Source organism: Sciurus vulgaris (assembly GCF_902686455.1).
Source record: "Sciurus vulgaris genome assembly, chromosome: 9".
NCBI lineage: Eukaryota > Metazoa > Chordata > Mammalia > Rodentia > Sciuridae > Sciurus > Sciurus vulgaris.
This window is the reverse complement of record NC_136469.1, coordinates 91,082,023-91,107,303: the sequence shown is the minus strand read 5'-3', so window position 1 is coordinate 91,107,303 and position 25,281 is coordinate 91,082,023. Positions and strand designations below refer to the sequence as shown.

Genomic DNA, 25,281 nt, shown 5'->3' with positions numbered 1-25,281 from the left:
ATGCCTTTATAAAATCGTAGCTTGGACTAGGACCTGTGGTCTTACAAGCCTATGCATTACCATTGGCTCATTAAGCTAGCTTCTCAGGAAAACAACTGATCATATGCCAAACATTAAGTGAACCAAAGTCTGAATAGATAATTCAACAAATCAGAAAAGAACTGCCAAGTTGTGCAACAGGTTGTGTGTCAAGTGCTTTCCTCTCATCTAATTTAATATATGTAATTTTCATAGAGAAACGTTGTGTGATATCATACTGGACAGGTTGGTAAGAAGTTCATTAACAAATCAATAGCTACTTAAAAATAAATGGCCATGTGTTTCCTTTTTGACCATGAAGGAAAATATTCTTTGGGTTGGGGAGCTGGTACCAGGAAATGAACTCAGGGGCACTCAACCACTGAGCCACATCCCCAGCCCTATTTTATATTTTATTTAGAAACAGGGTCTCACTGAGTTGCTTAGTGCCTCTCCATTGCTGAGGCTGGCTTTGAACCTGCGATCCTTCTGTCTCAGCTAGAAGGGAAACTTTTTTAGGGAAACAGTTTTGTATATACATATGTAGTTTATATGACAACACTAATACATGTGCATTGTAAAAATATGTATAAAGTAGTCAATATAGAAAACTATAATAAAAAGCATTAAAACCACTTATAAATCACAGCCTAGAGAACCAATTATTTATTTATATTTTTGGAATATGCACTTCCAGATTTAACATACACATGCATTGTTGTTATATGCTATTACATAGTATATTGTCTGTATTCTTGAATTTCAGAAGAAATCTGTAAAATTCAGTTTAGGTACTTGTTTTAATTATTTATTTTAGGGAAATATTTACTGTAGCTATAACATACTCTAAATCAGGGGTCAATAAACTATAAAGGTCAAATCTGGCCTGCCATTGCTTTGTATTGCCCATAATCTAAGAATGGTGTCCACACTTCTTTTAATAGTTGAAAAAAATTCAGAAGAAGAGTAATACTTTCTGACATTTAACATTTTCCAGTAACTCAAAGTTCAGTGTTCATAATAAAGTTTTATTGGAACATAGTCACACTCATTTGCTATGTATTTTCTGTGACTGCTTTCATGGTACAATGACAGCTGTAATTACACAAAGACTATGACTTGCAAAGCCAAAAATATTTAGTATCTTGCATTTTACAAAAAAGTTTTCTGACTTGTGGTCTAAATTATTGCACTTCCTTTTCTATGTTGTCTCCACTTGCACTTTAGAGGGCAGGATCCCTAATAATGAATGAGTCATTTACTTATTAATCATCCCCTTGATGAAATCCTACCATATGACAGGCTCTGAGAAGCACCAGGAATACTAGGTAGAGCCAGTCCCAGCACGAATGAATTCACAAGTCCAGAGGGGGCTTAGACATATACAATAATAATGTTACTGTAAGGTGTTAAGGTCTAGAAAAAGGGTATTACATTTTTGTGAGAGCACTGGAAACAGATGCTAACGTGAAATAAGACATTTCATGCTTTTTATTAAATGTATCTATCTTTAGAAAACTCTGAGAGGTGGGTGACTTTAGCTTCAGTTTATAGTCAAAACTTTGAGGAGTCAAGTTACTTTTTTAAAGTTGTTATGGTGACAGGATAAGATTGGAACATAAATCTAGATGTTTCCAACTCCATGGATTTGGGTTCAATACATAGTTTCATGTAGCAAAATATTCTAAATGCTGCCCTGCTTTTTTTTCTTCTTCTCTAATCAAAATTTCCTTAGGATTTGGTTTTGAAAAGACATTCCCATCCTACTCAGTTGCATTCTTCAACCCATTTCATCATTTTTCAGATTGTGAAATGACTGAAGAAATATTTTGAACTTGGCAGTAATGGTCTTCTATCTCTGATCAGTGCTGGGTACAGTAGAGCCTGTGGATATGGCTAAAATCTTCAGCAGAAGAGCTGTTCTGTGTGTTTCCACGGTATATTTTCAGAGTAGATGTTTGATGGAAGTTACCTAATGAAAGTGCATCAGGGTCATCTGTAGAGGAGGTTCTTAATAAATGGTATGTGGTAATGTTGTTTGTGCCTAAATGATGCAGCTATTTTTTAGATGACTCATATTTTGTTTTGTATTCTAGCTATTGGTTTTTCTGTTGGACTTATGTGTTTTAGTCTCTGGGTGCAATTATCTTTTGTTCAGTGTACTTTTTTCTAGACTTTCTGAAATAAAATTGGTTATAGTTGCTTGACTTAGGAAATAAAAATACAGTTAAATTTGAATTTCAGATAAATATGAATGATTTTTAAATTACAAATATGTTTCAAACACTACATGAAGACATTTTCAGGAGGACCTAAAATTAAAATGTAACTGGGTATTGAATATTGTAATTTGCAACCTAGTTAAACACTCTGAATTTGCCTCTTGCTCTCATGAGATTGGAATATAAATCTAGATGTTACTGACTTAAAAGGTTGAGCTGTCTCCAATTCAATATATTGCTTTCTGTAAAAAATATCCCATACTCCTGTCCTCCATTCCACCACCACACCAATCAAAATTTCCAGGGTAGCAATGATAACAGTAAAGCTCAGACTTACCTCATTAATGATTTTATTTTTCAGGTTAGTCCTAAGTTTTGAGTGTTCTACAGAAAAATCAGGATTATATTCAATATTGGTAATCCGAAAGGAGGCCTGGTAATACTGAGACTTCTGATCTGGAAGTAAAAACAGAAACAAATTATTTATGTCTAGTTTATTTGAAATGTATACACATAAGTAGAGGGGATGAAAACAAAAAAAGTCATTGTTATGGTTTGGATTAATTTATGCCCCAAAGGTTCATGTGTTGGAAATCTTATCCCCAATGTTGTTACTGAAGCATGGTAGAACCTCTAAGAGGTAGGGCTTAGTGGGAGGCAATTGGCTCATGACTGCTCTTGTGACGAGATTAATTCTGGTCTTAAAGAATGGGTTAGTTTTCAGAGGAGTGGATTAGTGAAAGTGGGTTGTTACAAAGAATCAAGACTGGTCCCTCCCTTGTGTCTTGCTTCCTCTCTTGTCACCTGATTTCTTCTGTAGGTACTACTCACCTCTTACATGTCCTCTTATGCTGATGCTTCCACTGTGTTGTGATGTAACCAAGGGTTCCTTGCCAGGTACAGTCACCCAATCTAGCCTCTAGAATTGTGAGCTAAAGAAGCCTCTAAATTAAAGTACCAGCTTCAGATATTTTGTTATAGCAACACTAAGCAGACTAAGACAGTCATGTAATTGATGAACAACTAAATATGAAGCATTGAATAGCTGTGGCAAATATCTTCCCCTAACCCTTTTTTAAGATCACATGTTTCATAGTCACCATGGTTTTAAATTGTATTCTGACACCTATTTGTGATCATTCATACTTTTAAGCTACTAATTAATGGTGGAATATCTCATAAATTGACCTCAAAGTTAAAATTTCTACTAAAACTGTTTTTGCTCTCAGCATATTGAGTATTATTGTAATATAAAATAACATAGCATGTAAATATGTGCATTGTTTGAGAGATACTATTGTAGGAACCATACCAGATTTTAAGTGCTTGAAATAATTTTTATGCATTAAGGATTATTATTTCCCAAATGTATGTAAAATTACTCGAATTCAAATTTCATTCTTAAATATTAAAAAATATTAAGGTTTTGAAATAGAGTCTTCAAATTTCCAAAAAACAATGGGATAGATACTTACCATATGCCAAAAAATAAACAAGGAGACAAATAATTATTGCCAGAGCCAACACAACAGTTGTGATAATAATGGCAATCGGCCATGGTTTCAATGAACTTCTTCTTCCACTCAGTATCCCTGGTCTTTTGAAAAAGAGATACATATTAAAAACAAATAGGACTTTATGACTATTCTTTTTGGTGTAGAATATTGTTTTCTGTAATTCTTGGTTCATATTATACTTGCTAACATTTGGATGTGTTATTTTATAGAATACTAGAAAAATTCTATGAAAAGTTGAATTGGCATTTAATTTTATATTTTGACATTAGAAAGTCAGCATTATTCTACAATGAAATGTTATTTCACATATTTTCTGTCCATAATACTATATATTCTGAAATTTAGTATTTTTGTAAGCAAACTAATATCATGTATTTGGCCCATTTGTTTCAGATCACAATGAACTTCAGGAAGCATCTCAGTCACTCTTCTCATGCTAACATGAACAGATGGAAGTCCAGAGATGACTGAAACCTCCTAGCTAAATATTGACAAAGCCAGAAATATTGGGCTGTTAGAGCTTTGTTTCATACCTTTATACTTAAACTCATTGCTCTCATTTTTAGGAGGTACAATCTGTGATGCATATGAAGAACATCTAAAATATAGAAAATTTAAGAAAATAAAATAGAAGAAAATTATGAAGAAAAAATAATCAGAAAAACCAAGAAAAAGTTATTGATATTATAAACAAACAAGTAAATCGTGATAGCTTGAGACACTGGGCCCAGTACTCTGGTATGACATGATGATATTATCTACCACATAGGGTTACATTTCAAGTCTGTGATTTTTATAGATGATACTGCTTAGGATAAGGTTACATCTATTTGAGTAAGCATAAACTCAATTTAAAGAAAAATATTAAGACAATAATAGTATCAGTGACTATTTTTTCATATATGGTAAAAAACATGAAAGTGATAAGCAAGAGGTTGATATTTTGGACAACCTTGTGGAAACAGGTGCTGTGACAAAATTCTGTCCCATGCCACTGTCAGGAACCAAGGTCTAAAAAAAATTTTCTGAACAATATGGAGTTGAGGCAGGCTAGCTTAATGCCAATATGTGTTGTCCAGTGAAAAGGGAAAGTAGACAGGAATGTGGTTCTGAGAATTCAAGGTGCTGGTTCTCGTTCTGTCAAAATTGTACATTAACAAGAAGAATTACTTTTCTGGGATTAATGCCTGGTAGTAGTAAAGAGGAAAGTCAGCCCCAGTAAATAACTGAAGAAATCAGTTTAGGGAATGATAATTTGGAAGGGGAGAAATGTTTTCAATGTCCTTGATTTTGGGCAAATGGGAATTCATAGGTAGTTTTCAATCCCAGAACCTTCAACTGGAGCTCTGCTAAGTATTCAGATAGCACTAATTCTGAGTTCAGCTGAGTTTCTGAAAAGATCTAGAGTCACACTGGCCTGTGACTTTTTGGTTGGCAGCAGGAGAAAAGCAATACAATCTGCAAACATCTGAAGTGTCTTAAGAAGAGTGGGAATGAAACTTGGCACAGGTAAGAGCTGATGAAAATACCCATCTACTCTATTAATAGAAGCCATGAAGAAACCCAGAATAGCTAAGGCAATCCTCAGTAGAAAGAGCGAAGCAGGGGGTATCGCAATACCAGATCTTCAACTCTATTACAAAGCAATAGTAATAAAAACGGCATGGTATTGGTACCAAAATAGACAGGTAGATCAATGGTACAGAATAGAGGACATGGACACAAACCCAAATAAATACAATTTTCTCATACTAGACAAAGGGGCCAAAAATATGCAATGGAGAAAAGATACCTCTTCAACAAATGCTGCTGGGAAAACTGGAAATCCATATGCAACAGAATGAAATTAAACCCCTATCTCTCGCCCTGCACAAAACTCAACTCAAAATGGATCAAGGACCTCAGAATCAGACCAGAGACCCTGCATCTTATAGAAGAAAAAGTAGGTCCAAATCTTCACCTTGTTGGCTTAGGACCAAACTTCCTTAACAGGACAAGAAATAAAAGCTAGAATCAATAACTGGGATAGATTCAAACTAAATAGCTTTCTCTCAGCAAAGGAAACTATCAGTAATGTGAAGAGAGAGCCTACAGAGTGGGAGAATATCTTTGCCACTCATACTTCAGAAAGAGCGCTAATTTCCAGAATCTATAAAGAAGAATATAAAAGAATATATATATAAATATATATATATATATATAAAGAATATAAAAAGAATATATAAAGAATATATAAAGAATCTATCCCACTCCTTGGCCTATACCCAAAGGACTTAAAATCAGCATAGTACAGAGATACAGCCACATCAATGTTCATAGCTGCCCAATTCACCATAGCCGGATTGTGGAACCAACCTAGATACCCTTCAGTTGATGAATGGATAAAGAAACTGTGGCATATATATACAATGGAATATCACTCCACCATGAAGAATGATAAAATTATGGCATTTGCAGGCAAATGGATGAAATTGGAGGATATCATGCTAAGTGAGATAAGCCAATCTCAAAAAACCAAAGGACGAATGACCTCGCTGATAAGCGGATAAGGACATATAATGGGGGGTAGGAGGGGTTAGCGTTAGGGTTAGGGTTAGGGATAAGGAGGGTGGTAAGAATGGAGGAAGGAAGGACTGTATAGAGGGAAAAGAGGGGTGGGAGGGGTGGGGGAAGGGAAAAATAGCAGAATGAATCAAACAACATTGCCCTATGTAAATTTATGATTTTTAATTAAAAAAAATGGAAAAAAAGAAAAAAAATAGAAGCCATGGCAATCATGAACACATTCAGTTGATCTTTAGTGAGTTCCTTCTGCATGCCAATTAATCATCTGCTGCAGATTCAAAATGATAAAGATACATTCTCATATCTTCAAGGATGTATAATCTAGTCACATGAAATAACTACTATAATTAAAGTGCTACATATCATTGTGGAATTATGCCCAAAATGCTATCAGAGATGAGTGGATACAAATGGTTTTTGCCTAAGAGAAGTTGTCAGGTGAACTGGGCTTTGAAGGCTGATGAGGAGCAATTAATTGGTAAGGCTGACATGTACCTCAGGAAGAGGGAAGAGCATAAACAAAGACAAAAACAGAGTATGCAGTTGAGATGGTAGGTAGGCCTACTTATTTATTAGCTAGCTCCAGAGGTATTGATTAAGAATCACTATGTACAAAACAGGGGAAGATGGAGAAGAATCTTTAGTAGCTCTTCTCTTAGAGGAATTTATAGTCTTATAAAGGAGGAGTACAGTGTACACCAACTGCTACCAGAATTGCAGAAAATTTCTAAGAGAATTCCAGAGAAGAACTAATACTTCTTTTTCTAGAGGATAAAAAGGCTGTTATAGTTTCCATATGAGGTGTCCCCCAAAAACTCATGTGACAGACAGCACAAGAAAGTCTAGAGGTGAAATGAAGGGTTGTGAGAGCCTTAACTAATCAGCACATTAATCCACTTAAATGGATTAACTGGGTGATCATCATAGGCAGATAGGGTGTAGCTGAAGGAAGTGGGTCCCTGGGGACATGCCTTTGGGTGTCTAGATTTTGTTCCTGGTGAGCTGAACTGAGTCTCTCTCTGGTGGCCATGTCCTGAGCAGCTTGATGTTCTGCCTCACCTCAGGCCCAAAGGAATGGAGTGGGTTATTTATGGACCTGACACCCCTGAAACCGTGACCTCCAAATAAACTTTTCCTCCTCTAAAATTATTCTTGTTTGGTCTTTTGGTCACAGAAGTAATAAGGCTGACTAAAACAATGACTAAAAAAATAATTTTTTTTAAAGGTTATAAACGCTGGACCCACCCTCTTCATGTCTTTCTCTCTGAGTCAGATATAGAAAACAATTCATAAAGAGGAAGCTTATTTTGCAACAACATTTACATCTTCCAGAAGATGTGATTAGTCGTTGAATTATTATGCTTCTAACAGCGGAAACATTATTGTGACCAAATAATAGTCTTAGGTGTCACAGTGAAAAATATTTCAGTTTATTTTCTTAATCATGCAGAGACACTCCAAAATATTTATTCCTAAATTTTTCAAACTAAAATTTTTCTCCCTATTTCTATTTACAATAACTTAAGTTTAACTTAAACTGTGACTAATTTCAATGGCTATTCTAGACAGGTGGAAGCATGTGCCTCTTAGGTACGTGGTAAATATTTGTCTATTAAATAAAAGAATGTACAGTAAAGTGGGAGACAGTCATAAGCTATTTGAAACACAAAATCAGAGAGTTTTACGGGAGATGAATTTTTTCATCCACGGCAGGAGGAAAAATGAAAGTAAGCATTTTTCTGGAATCATGTTACGATTACAAATTTTATTCTTAAAAAAAATCATTAAAGAACATTTCCCTTTTCTTTCCTTCTTGGCTTTTGCCTTTCTCTAATCTTTCCATTTCCACGCATTTAGCTTTGGTCAGACTATGCCAGGGAGAGGACTAAATGGGTTCATGGCATCCCAGGAAAATCCAGCCTCAGCATACTGTCTGATGTGAAAAAAAGGAAAAACCATAAGTGTCCTCATACTTACATGGGGTTCATGCCACCATGACGGTGAGCACAACAAAAGCTATCCATTGTCAGAGTCAAAGCAGTTTCGAAAAGCATTCTCCTTTTACTCCCATCCCTACCTTCATTTAAATTCCAAGTGGTTTCATTATCTATACTATCTCAGAGTTTGTGTTTGTAAAATCAAACTTCAGAAGAAAAAAAGAACTCTCCTTGCTTTTTCAGTTTGTCCTTTTCTTTCAATGTTACCATCTTTCACCAAGGTGCATCTTCAGGTTCTGTTCTCATAGATAAATCTACCATCTATTCTATCTCCTGGAGATTTTCAAATACTCTATTTAATCAAAATGCTGTCACCTAGTGATTTAGAGATGAAGAATAAAAGAATATAGTGAGACTTTCATAAAATTGGTGATGTGAGCACAAAGAAAGTCGTGGAAAAAAGTAAATGAGACATTTTCTTTTCATAAAATTATTACATTGAATATAATTTGTCTCAGCCGTCCTATTTGAACTTGGTATCATATTGGATAAGCAATCAGAACATCTTTATTCTGACCATAAAAACCCATTTTAAACATGATACAGATTAACCAAAAATAAAGGAATGCAGAAAGATATACCATGTAATAAAAATCAAAGAAAGGTAAAGTAACCATATTCGTGTCAAAACTGTTCAGAACAAGGAAAATTAATAGAGATAAATAGGAACATGATATAGTAATAAAGGGTAAATTCACTAAGAAAATATAACCCTAAACATGTGCACAACTAACAATAGTACACCAAATATTTATGGCAAAACTATTAGAATTCAAAGAATCAGACAATTCTTCCACAATTATACCAGGAGACATATATACTATGGACATGCTTTTGATACATATACACATATATATCACTAATTAGTGCAAGTACATAAAAATCAGCAAGAGTATAGAAAATGTGAACAAAATAATCCACTAATTTGATAAAATTGACATTTATTAAGATAATACATAATAGAGCAAGTAGAACAGAATGTGCAAGTGGAATATTAGCCATTGATTGTCAGCAGCAAGGGTTCAAGGGCAGAGCAATAGAGGAGAAGGAGAATTTAAGGAGGCACTAAAATTTTACTGTGAGAGAGACTTGTTTTTAAACAGGACTTGTATTTTCTTTTATTTTTCATGTTCTGGCAGGCAGTATGCCTTTTTTTCATAGCCCCACATTATGCAAATAAGAAAGACATAATGTTTCATAACTGAAAAGTTGACTCATGTCATAATTAAAATATTATTAATATTATTATTAATATTGTTATTATCAATATTATTTAAATAACTGGTGTTTAGTAGATAAGGGTCCTAAAGGGAGTAATTAAGGTCAGAGAATAGTGCTACCCAAATCCTGTCTTCATTAATGCAAATTTATTGGAATCATCTTAAGAAAATAGTCTAAGGAATTTCAGAGAATTGAGATTTTTTAAAACTCAATAAGGACCAAAAAGAATGTACAAACCATTGACAGAAACTATTGAAGACATCATGACTGTTCAGTTCCTCTCCAGCATTTCTGCCAATATTGCTTATTTTTGTTTTGTTTTGTTTTGTTTTGCAAGAAGGTGGGGTTCCTACCTTCCTATTAATGTTTTGTTAAGCTTCATTCATCCTTAGAAGCCTTTTTTTAACTGCCATTATACAATAAATTTCAATCTCTACAAGAAAGCAGATCTTGTTTTGAAAGTTGAAACAGTTGGGGAATAGTTTTTATTTAAAAAATAAAATTTGAAGCTTGAAAATAAAATCAACCAAGGTCTTCCTTGAGTGAGAAAGAACTTTTGAAATTTCTTCTGACTTGTTCTTTTTATTTTTTCTACCTCAGTCTGTTCATTTCTTCTCAGATCACGTTTCTTATCCCTTTCCATTCTCCCTTTTACTTTTTAGTTACAGGTTTTAAAACAAAAATAGGCCTTAATAAAATTATTCACAAGTTCCCAGATTACCTGCTCTCTGAACCTTGAAATCATAAGACATCTCCCTCTCCAGGTCTCCTTCACCCTTTCAGTCCGCCTCTGGTTTGTTTTTCCTTTGTGTCTTTGCATTTCCTTAACCCATCCTACCTCATGCATTCAATATGTTTCCTCTGACAGTTATAGGAAACACTAACTGGTCTCTATTTCCAGATAACCTCCCCTCCAATACCTCCTACAATGTTGTTGCTACTCAAATTATCTTTCAAATACAAATTCTGATGATGTGATTTTTCTTATTCAAAAATTCTATGTTCTCATTATATAGGTTGTAAACTCTTTTACCTAAAAGTATAATAAATAATTATAGAGATCTCATTATATACTAAAAACTGGTATCACTGCCAGGAAAACTGTTGTGAAGAGCACAGACAAGATCCCTGCTGTCATGGAGCTCATGGTTACTAGAGGAGACTAAAATAAAAAAAATAAAGGTAATCAGTTTTGACATGTGAAAGTAAAATTCATTAATGCGTGACTGGAAACCAGAGGCTGGGGGCAGGGAGTATGGGGTGCTTGACTGGGTAGCAGGAGTCATTTGTGAGGAAATGTCATTGAAGCTGAGAGATGAATTGGAAGGAAACAGGCTTAAGAAAAGCTGAAGAATGAGCAACCAGGTGGCAGCAAGTCCTGAGAGCTGGACAGGAGTGAGCTTGTTGAATTTCTGCAGGAAATGAAGCCAATGTGGCTGGACTGCAGTGAATTCCAGAAAGGGTGGAGAAGGTTGGCCACAAAGGATCAGATCACAGGGCCTATGGGAGGTAAAGGCAAGGTGATACTAATTCTAAGAAAGCCAGTGGTAGTTTTAAATGTGTGAGAGAGGTGGTATAATTTACATGTTTAAAAGAAAGTTCTTTCATTTGCTGAGTTCACCTGACTTTAGTGTTCTTAGTGTACAGTGCTTCCCTTAATCTGTGCTATTCTGATCCTTACATTCACCCAATCTAGTGCTTTGCTCACAACACCTACTCCACCTGAAATACCTGCTTTCCTCTTTCCCCAGCTGCCGGTGTTGGCATTTCTGGAAATCTTTCAGTGTGCTGCTCTGATGCCTTCTTCTTATCTTAGAAGCCATTTTCGTTCATGGATCTGCACAGTTCACAATTCTCTTGAAGTTTCCTATGTTATTTTTGTTGCTCTTCATATTATCACATTGGTCATATTCTGTCTTCTGTCCCATATACTTGTGTCACTGAGCTTACCTTTCTCTCTACTTTAAACTGCCCATTCCCAGAGTTATGCCATTACCAACGGCTTCAATTTTTCCATAATATAAACTACCCAATTCCCATCTTTCCACCTTATTACCTTATTCCCTGTTTTCAGTCCTAGTGGGCCTTGAACTTACTGACCCTATCACCTGTGCCCTACCTCTCCTTGCTCTCAAGTCAGCATCACTCTTCTTTCCTAGCATAAATCCCACAGGCTCTCATTATCTCATCATTCTCACTCTCTGGCACACACCCTCAGACCCACAACTTTCTCTCATTTTGTCATAATCATCTAATAAAACCTAAACACTGGTTAAAGAAAACTTCCTACCTATTTTGCCTTTGCACAAATATGGTTGGGGAAGAATACACAGTATTCTGATAAGTCTTATTTTAAATTCAGGACAACTAACCTCTGTAAATTGTCCCTCTGTACTTCTTTGCCATCATATGAATTTAGTTTTTCTTCCTCCTAATTTAAGTAATAGACAATAATTTTACACCTTTTCTTCTTAAATCTCCACTATCTCCTCCTTCATCCTCACCCCCAGCTGATGAACTTGATGAACTTGATTTCTTTGCACTGAGAAAATAGAAATAATCAGAGCAGAGCATGAACAACTCCCACAAACACATCTACTTTTTGTGTACCTTATTTCTGTGCCTCTGTTCTCTATCTCTCTTGTTACTACAGTAACGTTGAACACAGTTCTTGGTCCATGTGGACATAAACTCTGGTTAGTTCATTGAACTGACATTGCTGTTTTCTGCAGAGCTAATGCAGTGTAAGTGAGGTGAATAAGGGATAGGGAGTGGAAAGATTGGGTTCCAGTCTTATCCTCCTGCACTCGCTCTGAATCACTTTGGAAAGGGGAAGTCAAGAATTAATACAGTTATCTAGATAATTAAGATGAAAAGCTCTCACCTTTTGTTAATTGCCCAGATAGTTTTCTTGATATTCCACTGTTCTGCATATTGTTGTCTGTCTGCAATCTATCTCATATTAGGAATGTTCTCTAGGCTGATGTTATCTTTGGAGCAAGAACAAGACTGAGAGTTGCCTATTTACGCCTTTGCATTTCCTGCTGAGCTTTATTAAGATACTGATGAAAGTTGTATATATTTAAGGTGTTTAATGTGACATTTGGTATATATATACATTGTGAAATTACTACCAAAACCAAGCTAATTAACATGTCTTTTGCTCCACAGAGTTGCCATTTTTATGTGAGTATTGTGAGAATAATTAATGCCTACTCTCCGGAAACTTTCATATTATACGTGTGAGTTCCATATTGTATGTTAGATTTACTGAACATTGAACACTCTCATGTCCCAGACATCTAAGAAAGATGTTTGAAGACAATGAGATAATACACAGTTCTAATTATCAATGGGTTCATGGGGGAATAAGTAGTTTTTTTTTAATATGATATTCAGTGTCTTTCATCCAATTCAGCAATTCTCACATAATGCTAAAGAGAAAGCAGGCAAGATTTTTCCCATGTTACTTTTTTCTTTATAGTAGTTACAGCATCCTTGCTAGCTCTCTAAGAAGTGTTTGTGATAGGAAGAACCTGGGTTATTTTCAGACAGAATTCCTTGGTACTCACAAGTGATGTGAAGTAAACTCACTTATCAGTGCCTAAGGTTATTATTCTGTAAAAAAGGAGATGATCCCTATAAAGCTATTGTGAGAAAGAGGAGATGGGAAGTGTTCCCTCAATATTAGCAATTATCAGACTTAATTAAAGAAGTAGCTGTGACTGATTGACCCTGTGGAACAGAATTCCGTGGTTTGAAAATGGAAATAGTTGATAGCTGCTCTGATCAATATGGTTTAGTCATATAAAAAATCTTTCTCATTTTGGAGTTTCCTGTCAACATTATAATCAAGGGATGTCTGTCTAGATAATTCTCTTATCCCCACTTTCCTGTTACTCATCCTTGCATTTTAGTGACAAGATACCAGCCAGAGGGTGACTATTACCTCTGCTAAACATAAATGGCATTTGCATATATCTGATAAACTATCCTAATTATTGGGAACTCTTTCTGCCTGATACATCTGCATGGTGTAATAGAGCTTCATAAGAGTGGCTTTAGAGTGTCTTAGGGCCCCAGAAAATGTAGGGAGTGGTCTTTTGCTCAAGGTTGCCCCACCTTATTTCAAACAGGTTTGAGAGAACAAAAGGTGAAGCATAAAGGTGAAGCACAGGTTGTACTACTAATAATAACAATGATAATTAGTAGCTTTCATTTATGAAGCACTTTACAGGTCATAAAGAACTTAATATGCTCCATAACTCTCAGTTTACCCAACAACTATGTGAAGTTTATATGGTAAATATTGTTATGTCCATTTTTCAGTCGAGGTTACTGAGGCTAAAGAAATTTTCCCAAGAAAGTAAGTGCAATAACTAATCCATCCCACCTAAATTCCATATCTTCTGTTTATTAACACTTTCCTTTGTACAGCCTAGGTTTTAATGCAAAACTACCACTCCAAAAGGGCACATTAGAAAACAGAAGCCTGAGAACTGGGAATAAGTTTTGTTGAGCAAAATTATACTAAGTCATAATTTTATTATTTTCGGTAGATTTGAAAGAAACCCAAACTCATAAAAATGACGCATGGTCAAAATTAAGAGCACTATTATTGTGTGGGATTGCCATGGCAACCGAGGAGAGAGAGACAGGCCTGGGTCTTTAGGTATATGCCTCAAGATAGTGAGGACATTGTCTGGGCAGTGATCCTCAGGTCACCCCCCAAAAAAGAGAGAAGACCAGGAAATGATTACTCCTCTTGAAGAAGCTAAAACCTATTAGGGAAGAGAATTAGTTCACTTGTAAATGGAACACAAGAAGCTATTCTGTTGGGTCTGTTCTCAGAATTTTGAATAGGAATCCAAGTGAAAAAATTTTAGTAAAAATGTAGTCAGGAAAAAATTAAAGATGAGGAGCTGGAACAGTGGGTACCAACAACTTTTTAAATGAGTTTTACTGTGGATGGGAAGAGGGAGGCAAGTTATCTGTGAATGTGAAGTTAATAGATAAAGTTATTTTCTTATGGATCAGATAGTTTTAAATATACTTAAAATGCTAAAAACTAACCATCGGATATTCTGAAGTTGGGAGGGAGATTGAATGCAGATCATTTTTAATGTTCATGAATTAAAGACTACTAGTTTAGTTGATATAATAATTATCTTTTGTGTAGACTGAAAGTGGTCATATAGTCAGGTGCAGTGATGCATGCCTATAATCCTGGCAGCTCGGGAGACTTAGGAAGGAGGATTTCAAGTTAAAAGTCAGAATCAGAAAAAGCTAAGCAACTTAATGAGACCCTGTCTCTAAATAAAATACAAAATAGGCTGGGGAAAGTGGCTCAGTGCTAGAATGCCCTGAGTTCAATCCCTGGTACCGAAAATAAAATAAAATAAAATAAAATAAAATAAAAGGGGGGATCATAAATAAGCTGCGTATGATGGCACATGCCTACAATCCCAGCAATTTGGGAGGCTGAGGCAGGAGCATTGCACATTCAATACCAGCCTCGGCAACTTAGCAAGACCTTGTCTCAAAATAAAAAAATAAAAATTAAAAATGTGGTGGGGATATATCTCAGTGGTTAAGTTTCCCCTTAGCTCAATCTCTGAGACCAAGAAAAAAAAAGTTGTCATATATTGACATTTTTGTCTGATTTAATCTAATAAATTGGGGAAACTTGTATGACTGTAGGGTCTTCTTGAGAATATGAGTAAAGATCTGAGCAGAAAGGTTTGTGTTTGATATGAGAAAGTTGAAGGTATTCTTATCTAATCAATCAACCACATTATCTCTCTGAAGTAGTAAAAGATGAGACAGCAGGTGATGAGAACTGGAAATTAGAGGAAGATGTAAAAGTTGGAATAATGAAAATGGTGAAAAAAAAATTGGCAAGAGAACTTCATGGAGTTCATGATAGCAATAAAGAATTTGTTTAAAAGAGGACCCGAAGGATCACAAGAGAAACAAAGATGTGTGTGGGTATGTATACGAATGTGTGTGTGTGTGCATTGAGGGTGGCAACTGATAAATATAATAAATTTAAAAATTAGAGTAATAAATGAGTTTAAAAAAACTCTGGAGCATTAGCAGCAAGATTGTAAGAAGGAAGTTTGGAACAGTGATAGAAATCCAAAGTTATGATTCAGAGAGAATCATTTCCAGTCATGACAAATACAGGGTGGAGATATGAGAGCAGTATTTGAATAGAAGATTATACAGATGAGAACATCAAGGAAATAAATGACTAGGATGTTGTGTATCTACCACAAGGCACTGATGCTACCTAGGGCAAATGTAGGATTTGGGAGTGGAAAGGAGTTTGGGAAGGAAGTACAAAATCTTCAATAAATAGGGGGGGGGGGCATAACCATGGGGGCTATTAGGTTAACACTGAACAAGGGCAGTACAATTATAGGAAACTCGAAGGACTGAGACAATTTTACAAGGCCAAGGAGAGTAATGGTCTGAAATGACAAGGACAGCAAAGATTAAATCCTCAACCAAGAAGTTATCTTGGAGTGTGGGAGAGTGAAAAACCTATATGTGAGAAGGCCACAAAGAATCATATCCTGAGGAAAGAACTCAGGGGATTTTAGGGAGTAGTCAATGAAACAAAGAAATTTAGCAGGTACTGTAGTTGGTTAATCATGGAATGGCATTTCAGAAATTGTGAAAGTGTTTATGCAGAAAATAATTTATCTTAAGGAAACAATTTTGACTGGGCAAAAATTATCCAGGGGGATGTTTATTACTAAGGATAATAATGGTGGTAATATATGAATAAGTGTAATACTGACTTCAATTTCTATTGAAAATTTTTAAAAATGAAATACATTTAAATATTATCATGACACTTTCCTGTAAAAATACCTAATTTTATAAATTAACCCAGATATGTTTGTCTTATTTAAAAATATATGATTAAAATGTGAATGTACATATATATGTGTATATACATGTGTATATATATATGTATATATATGTTCTGATAAAGTTATAATTGCATGTTTAAACTTGAAATTATGCTACTCTGTCTATATTAATTACTCTTGTTTGGTTTGGGGACATCTTCTCATTTTTCATCTAGTACTACACTGACAATGATGAACTCCTAGCCCAAGGCACTGTCACAGAAGATAAAAGGAGATTCTCACTTAAATGGCAAATTTGGTCTCCAGATTTAAATTATTGTGGTCTACATTTATACCCTTTTCACTTGACAAAATCCTTTTATGGGGAAAATAAATTAAAATTCACTGTAGGGTGTTACTACCTGTATGAGGTAAAGAGAAATGTAATTACTCCAAACTTCACTGTAGGAATGAAATCATCTTAAGAGTCTATATCACAGTTACTCATTTTTAGGAAAGCAAGTAAGAATTAAATACTACAGATGTATTTATGCCTATTGACATCACTACAGAGTAGTTTTCTAGAAAATGAATAAAATATTTCTACAAAAAATGAAGTCTATAAAAATGGGGTAAAGTCTATTTGAGTGAAGGGGAGGAGACCCAAACAACTAGGAGATAAGTCGTTTGTTGGAAATTACTTACAAATAAATTTGAAGAACAGTTAAGTTAGTTCACTAAAATATATGTGCCAAACAATGTACTCAATACTGGCACATACAAGAAAAAAAAGATATTTTCTTCACATAACTCTCATGTGACAAAAACTAATAAAGATCTATTTGTGTGTTCCAAATGGAGAAAACCCTCCAAAGCACTGATTATTTATGGGAAGAGGAGAAATGGCTTTTCAACACCTCTGCCCATCCTCACTACATTCACCCCTCACTTTCCTCTGAACCACAAAACCGAGGAAAACAAAACCCAACACTGCACAAACATATTATGTGGGCATACTAATTATATAACTAGAAAGTAAGACTGTGGGATTTTCAAGAATTTTGGTCCTGGAGAGGATAGTTTTGAAAATCTTGAAAACAGAAGGTAACAGAAATATAAAAGCCTACATGATTCTGGGCCTATTATCTAGACACAGGTCTTCTGCTTTCCCAGAGGTTTATTTCATTCTATTTCCCCAGTTTCCTTCCTTTTATGTGACTGAAACTCATCTGTTTACCTTTCTGGTGGATTTATTTTGCCTTTAAATAGTCATAATACAAAATTACATTTATAAAAGTCCTAATGGAAACATAATTCAGCTGCATGCCCCTCATGCCAAGAACAGCTCCCAGCACATAATAGTACCTGAATCAGAGCACAACCGTGAAAGAGAAAATAGATTAAATTGTTTTTATTGGTATCATATCATCCTTTTTCCCCATATGGATTAGAGATCCTTTGAAATAAAAATAGGAAGATGTTTTGTCTTTTAACAGAATAAACTTTAATTTTGGTGGAAAGGTGAGCAGGTGGAAAGGGGAACATTTTGTATTATCTATTTATTTTATTTTTTAAGTGGCGGATTATGATTAAACATAAGAGTAAGATTTATTGTGGTCTATACATGCATACACATAAGACACTGGTCAAATTCAGAAAAGGGGCACACTTTAAATTATTGGGGAGAATAAAATTAATTATTAGGGGGATTGTGGTCTGAAAATTCACTTGTTTAATTGAATTTTATATACAAATATCCAGTTATTAATAATAAAGAAAAAAAATACAACTCTGTTTATAAACGTTTAAAAAACATGTGAAATTCCCTCATTATCCTGAGTGAGTTGCACTAATTTATTTCATATTTATAGGTGAAGAACTAATGCTCAATAATGTCAAAAAATATAAAAAATGCATAATTGATTAGAAAGGAAAATGAGAACTAAAATATGTTTAAGATCTAGCTATTTTTTGTAAATTTAAAAATTATTAAATTACAAGAATCTTGGAATTATATTTGCTTCTCACTTTTTATATGCTTATAAAAATTATTCTTATATTATTTCTTAATTTAAAAATTTAAAGTAGCAAAGCATATCTTTAAATTAAAATTTTTAATTTTTGAGTTTCAGATATATTCAATTATATTTATCAGTTTCAGAATGGGGCTAAATTCAATACTTCCTATACATGTAGATATTTCCTCTCTTTTTCATGTATCAATTTAATGCACAATTTAGGAAGATAGCATTACATATTCTAAACTCGTGGGTGAGCTTGAGAAACACACCCTTCTTTGTGTCATTCCACTGCTATAAGCTTACAAATCCACCCCTGGCTCTGTTTTTCCTTTTTCTCTCTCTGTATCTCTCTCTGATTATCTCATTGTCACATTAAACTTTTCAATTAAAAATTCAACAGTGAATTAAATTTTAAACTGATCCATTATTACATTTTCCAAATCTTAAACGTAAAAATCATTAGCATGGCTTCCTGATAGAGTATTATTACTATGTCATTTTCCCCAGAGCAAAAGTGATTAGATTGCCAACTCAAAATAATTCACAATTTGTATTAGCAACCACAAACACACACAGAAAAATCTTTTAAACATGAAATAAAATTAAACTTACTGATACATCACACACTGATGAGAATGTAAACTCCTCCACCTCTGTGCTGCTTTGTGATTTCTCGTCAAATGAGTAGTATCCAGTGTATTTTTTCATACTTGTAAGCTGACTGAAGTTAATACTTAAGGACTTAAAAAAAACTAGTTTTACAAGTTGGTAAGGGTAAATGTTAACCAATAGTACGGTTTGAGGTGAAGACTCACTTGGTAAATCTTTGTTACGGGAAGTTAAGAATTTCCTGGTTATGGCTAATTAAAATCAAGCGAGAAATAATTTCAAGTCTAAACCCTAAGCCACACCCGTTGATGCTTTGAGAAGTTTTGTATTTGCTTTTCAAGAAGTAGCACTCTTCCTTCTGAGTCAAGACAAGTCTGGTCTCTGGTCCATCCATCTGTTTCTATAGGAGGCAAGTTTGAAATAAAATCAGCTTTCCTGAGACTTTTAATGGCCCTTAACTAATACAATGGCACAGTGCTCTTTATATCTGGCTCAGTAGTTCATTTGTCTATTCTAAAGGTGGATTCTTCTTGAGGTGGAAAAAGTAATACATATATTGAGCCAACTGTCATCTTAAAGATCTTCACCATCTAATCATCTCTTCTCTGTGTACTCAACTTTTCAGCCACATCATTGTCTACTTTCTTTGACTTAGCCGAGTCTTCTTGTCCAATTGAGTTTTTGTCCCATATGTGGAAAATGTCTTTTCTTTCTGTTACAGTTTGCAATTCAAAATCCACTTCACTGTTAATGTCAATTTATATATTTAATTAGGATCTGTCTGCACTGGTTCTGTAGACTCTGAAAGTCTCTAAGTCAACTTCTCCAAAATGTTCTTTCCTCTAATTTCCTTACCTATCACACAACCTGGACAATGCTTTACCCACACTTTTCCTTCAAGTAAGCTTCTAACTTTAGTTTTACTTATTTTAGAGTTTTTGAACCCACTTTTTCCATTAGCGAATGATTTGAGGATTAAAGTTGTGATGTGTTTCAATGAACTTACTAGTACCCCTGCAAATACTAAGGCATTCTAGCCTTATTGAGTCTTTCTGGTCATCAGTCTGGCAGTTAATATTCCCAGTTATTTTTCTACTCCCTCTTTTTGAAAAAAATGTTTTTGGCAAAAACAGGGATGTGTCATAATTACAAATGTTAAATTAATATAGAGACAAATGTTAAAACTGGCTAATTAATTTAAAATTCTACACTTTTATCAACTTTATTGTATTGTTTGATAATTTACCACAACCTAAGCTGTCTAAAAATTATTTATTTTTATTTTATAAGTCCAAGTAAGCTTAACTTTATTTTCTGCTTAGATTCTCAAAAGTTGAAAGCAAAGTACATACCTGACTGTGATGAAGAATTACTTTCAAACTCATTCAGCCAATGGCAGAATTCAGTTCCTTGTAGAAGGAGTAAGGGCCCTTTTTCCTTGCATACTATGAGTCAGGGTTGTTCTCAGTCGCTAGATGCTGCCAACATGCCTTAGCACATGGTTCCTTCATCTTCAAGGAAACAATAGTACATCTCCTCACACTTGGAATTTTTCTTTTCCACTACTAGGATAAGTACATAATTCTAAATTATTTATAACACACTACATTAGATCCATTGGATAAAATCCCTTTTGATTAACTTAAAGTCAACCTATTATTAAGTGCTGTGATTTGAATATTTGTGTCCCCAACCCTGCTACAAATTCATATGCTGAAAACTTGACCACTAAAGTGATTGTATTAGGAGGCAGACTTTGGGAGCTAATTAGATATGAAAGTGCTTAAAAGTTCTAACTGCTGCTTAGAAAAGCAACCCCAAAGAACTGAAGAACTGCCTTATCTCTTCTACCATGTGAGAATGTGAGAAGATGCTTTGTCTATACAATGGATTGAATCTGTCAGTATTTTGACATCATGCTTCACAGACTCTTGAACTGTGAGAAATAAATGTTTTCTTTTTATTATATTTTTGTTTTTGCAACTAGAACACAATTAAATAGTAACTTTAATCAAATTTATTAAATCCCTTTTGCTATGCAATGTAATATGATCATGGGTATATGCCTCATAGTCACAGTGGGATTTGTGTAGAAGATCTTGTAGGATTTTTCAGAATTCTAAAACCAAAACAAATGTTATTTTCTATACTTTTAACTATACAGCTAATAATGCTAGCTAATTTTAGTGATAAATTGGCATTCCCATATTTCAGTGATATGGTAAATTGGTAAAACAATTTCAGAAATAAAACTTGCTTAGAGTCATAAGGATGGAAGAATGTCTATGAATATGGATTTTGTAATGCATAGGCTTTACAAGAAAGCCTTTTTATAGGCTTTAAAAACAGCATAACAAATGCTTTTTTAAAATAAAGAATGAATACATAAGTGGCTAAAGAGATGATGCCAAGATGGGAATTTAAAATAGAAAATAGGAGGAGGATATTCATAAAATTCTTATTGATCAAGGAAACGAGACTGAGATGGAAGATGTTGGAGCAGAAGAAAGTTGTATTCCAAGCTATACCATGATGTGGGACCACATCAGTGGGTGTGCAGTTTCTCAGTGAGGTGGGTGAAAGAGGGATTTCACTAAAACTTAATATTGGACATTCAAAGCACCCATGGTGCTGCAGGTGCAGATGTACCACAGAGGGAGGGGAAACACAGTTTTTATACAGAGAAGCCTGCCACAAAAAAATGTTGCCTAAGCTTAGTCATCCAGAGGCTTCAGTGTGTGCTGGTGCTTGAAAAGCATGCTTTGTCTCTCAGTCTGCCTCAGAGATTTGATGCAGGAACCATCTTGTTCACAGCTGAGTTCTATTTGGCCTTTATAGAAGAAATAACACTAGTCTTTCTCAAATTATTCTATGATATTTAAAGAGAGGAAGCACTTCCAAATACATTATATGAAGCCAGTATAAGCTTGATACCAAAACCAGACAAAGATGCATCAAGGAAAGAAAAACTACATACCAATAACCCTGAAAACATAGATGCAAAAATCCTTAATAAAATATTAGCAAACTGTATTCAAAGACATGTCAAAAAGATAATATGCCATGATCAAGTGGGTTTCATTCCAGGGATGCAAGTTTGGTTCAATGTATGGAAATTAATATGTGTAATTCATCACTTAAACAGAATTAAGGACAAAATTTACATGATCATCTCAATAGATGTAAAAAAGGCCTTTGATAAAAATTGACATCCATTCATGTTAAAAATGCTGGAGAAGCCAGGAATTGAAGGAACTTACCTAAACCTCATAAAGTCCATTTATGATAAACCCCACACCAACATCATATTAAATGGAGAAAAACTAAAAGCATTTCCTCTAAAATTAGAAACAAGACAAGGCTTCTATTCTCACACTTTTGTTCAATATAGTTCTCAAAACATTAGCCAGAGCAATCAGGCAAGAAAAAGAAATCAAATGGTTACAAACAGGAAAAGAAGAAGTCAAACTATCTGTTGATTTACAATATGATCCCATCTAAAAGATCCCAAAAATCTCCACCAGAAGACTTCTAGAGCTTACAAATGTTTACCACATATCAGAACATAAGATCAACACCCCAAAATCATTGAATTTCCTATATTCCAACAGTGATTCGGCCAAGGAAGGAATCAAGAAAACAGTCTCATTCAAAATAACCTCAAAATGATTAAGTACTTGGGAATTAATCTAACCAAGGAAGTAAAAGAGCTGTAAGATGAAAATTATAGAACACCGAAGAAAGAAACTGAAGAAGAGCTTAGAAGATGGAAAAACATCCCGTGTTCTTGGGTAGACAGAAGCAATATTTCAAAATGGCTATACTACCAAAAGCAATATACAGATTTATATCAATCCACATCAAAACACCAATGACATTTCTCACAGAATTAGAAAAAAACGAGTCTTAGATTAATTTAGAAGAATGAGACTCAGAACAACTAAAGCAATACTAAGCAAGAAAAGTGAAGCAGGGGCCTCATAATACAAAATCTGAAATTATACTACAGAGTCATAAGAACAAAATGGCATGGTATTGGCTTCAAAATAGACATGAAGACCAATGGAACAGAATAGAAGACATAGAGACAAATCTACATATTTATAGCCATCTGACACTTGACAAAGGTGCCAAAAATATATCTTGTAAAAAAGACAAGTTTTTGTAATGTCCTATTTCAGATTTCCTTAGGATGGGGTTATCATGGGCATGAAATTCCTGATCTTGGGAAAGATTGCCTCCCAGAAAATCTCTGCATGATCTCTGAAGACACTGCCCAGGAAGGAGCCCACATATGGAATATGTACTGATTTTCACAAAATAACATTTTGTTAGCATTATTTCAGAGTTTATTTGAGGGATCACTTTAGCTATGTAATTTAGGGCTCTCTTGGTAAAGTTAGAGCTTTAATGTGCCACATTACATCTTGAAGACCAATCTGAGGGATAAATATTGGAGCTGATAATCATGCCAGAAAAAAAACAGAAACCCAGATCAAATCTTCCTCTATAGGAGGTAAGAAAGATTTGTAAGTCTATGAAATTTGACTCAAGTTAACTCAGGACAAACCTGTGACTTTGAGTCCTTTTGATAGTTACTATTGGAAACTTCCACACAGGAACCATTTTTTATAACTTCCTAGTCTTACTTACTTTTGGATAGACTGACACAAGAATACATCTCAACTTATATTAAAAGAACCATTGTCTTTTCTTTTAAATATTCATGTATGACTGCGTTTTGGTTATACTTTCCTGCCAGGTATTTAAGTCCAAGTTGGTTAAAAATTGAACTTTTTCTTATGTACAGTTAATGCCAGCTGAGATTCCTCAGGGGCAAATCTTGGAAACTTGTGAGAAGCCCCTATGGCTTCTTTAGTTTCTTCCTCTACCAGTTGTGCCATCTTTCAGGATGGATCAGAGTCTTGCTGACCACATATGGTTAAGCTTAGAAGCACTAGAGAAATTTCTCTGCCCATGAGCCTCCTTTTTTGCAGAACGTATGCTGGTTGGTTTCCTGTTTTCTAGGGTCTCCACAATCCCTCTGATCAGGAGGTTGGGTAACACTGGAGTTTCAGGGCCCTTAGATTGGACATATCACTCCCCAAGTCCTGACTGAACTTGGAGAGGGAAGATCAAAATAGTGGCTGCTTTCTCCTTAGCCTTTTCTTCCTTGCCTTTGATCTGTAAATTTTGGTTTTAAGCATCTAGCAGGACAGTTTTGCCAGTATTGAAGGGAAGTAATTCATTTTAATTTTAATATCTATAATTTACAGTCACTTCTTCTGCTAAATTTCAGTTAGTATTAGTAGTGGGAGACAGTATCACATTCTATCTGTACCTAGGTGACGGTGACAGTTTATCTTTTATTAACTGAAATTATTCTGTTAGAAGTAGTACTTGTGCATAACACTAAAGGCAACAATTGAAAGTTTTACAAGAAGAATGCAGAATTAAGTTAGCAATAACAAAAACATATTTAGTTTGTACACTAGTTTTGAACCAAGAAACATAATTTCTGTAGTAACACTAAAGCGGCCTTGGTGTCTACTTATCCTTTACAAAGGCCCATGTTTATCAATTCACATTTGAAATCATCTACGAATTTTACTTTCTTTCAAAAGTCTTTTAAAACCTGTAAATGAATTTTATAATTTACCCATTTTAATGGTGAATTTATGTTACTCATGAAAACAAAGATATTAGAAAAACCTAGTTAACATTTTAAGCCATCATTTTCTGATCTAAAAAAATTCCTAAGAGCAATGGACATTCTTGTAACCTTTTGTAGAAACTGATGCTCTTTTTGTTTTAACTTTATATACTAATGCTCTTTTGATTGGCTGACCACCTAGAAAAATGTGTGGGTTAGTAATATTAAACACATCTTTACTCTGATTTTTTTTAACCAATTTAAGTCAGGTGAACTAAAAGGCATTTGGATTCATTCTGTTTTTTAAATTTGTGAGCATACCTTTATCTATGAGTCAATTTAGGTACCAGGTACACAATATATAGACATAAGCATGTATGTAGACACACTATACAATACACAGTTGTGCACAAATATGCATAAAATTAAACAGGAAACAAAGACTTCATAGTTTTTTTACCCAGGATTATGTCCCCATCACTAGGAGATAAAAGAGCTACAGATGTTTGTACCCAGGGTCTATCAGATTTAACCCTTTTGAAATAAAAATAGAGCCTGTCACAGAGTTTGAAAGTATGGTTCAGACAAGGGAAGGGCC

General features: G+C 34.5%; 1 protein-coding gene across 1 annotated transcript in view; it reads right to left on the bottom strand.

The window, feature by feature from the left end:
- LOC306669136 (transmembrane protease serine 11G-like) overlaps positions 1 to 19,089 on the bottom strand; it is a 32,623-nt gene extending 13,534 nt beyond the window's left edge. Inside the window, exons 1-3 of the mRNA XM_079153019.1 lie at positions 19,034 to 19,089; positions 3,716 to 3,837; positions 2,578 to 2,696 (exon numbers count right to left, since the gene is read on the bottom strand). Coding sequence (XP_079009145.1) covers positions 2,578 to 2,696; positions 3,716 to 3,837; positions 19,034 to 19,041 — 249 coding nt within the window. The 5' untranslated portion in view covers positions 19,042 to 19,089. The remainder of the gene's footprint in view (positions 1 to 2,577; positions 2,697 to 3,715; positions 3,838 to 19,033) is intronic.
- Between the last annotated feature and the right edge of the window lie 6,192 nt (positions 19,090 to 25,281).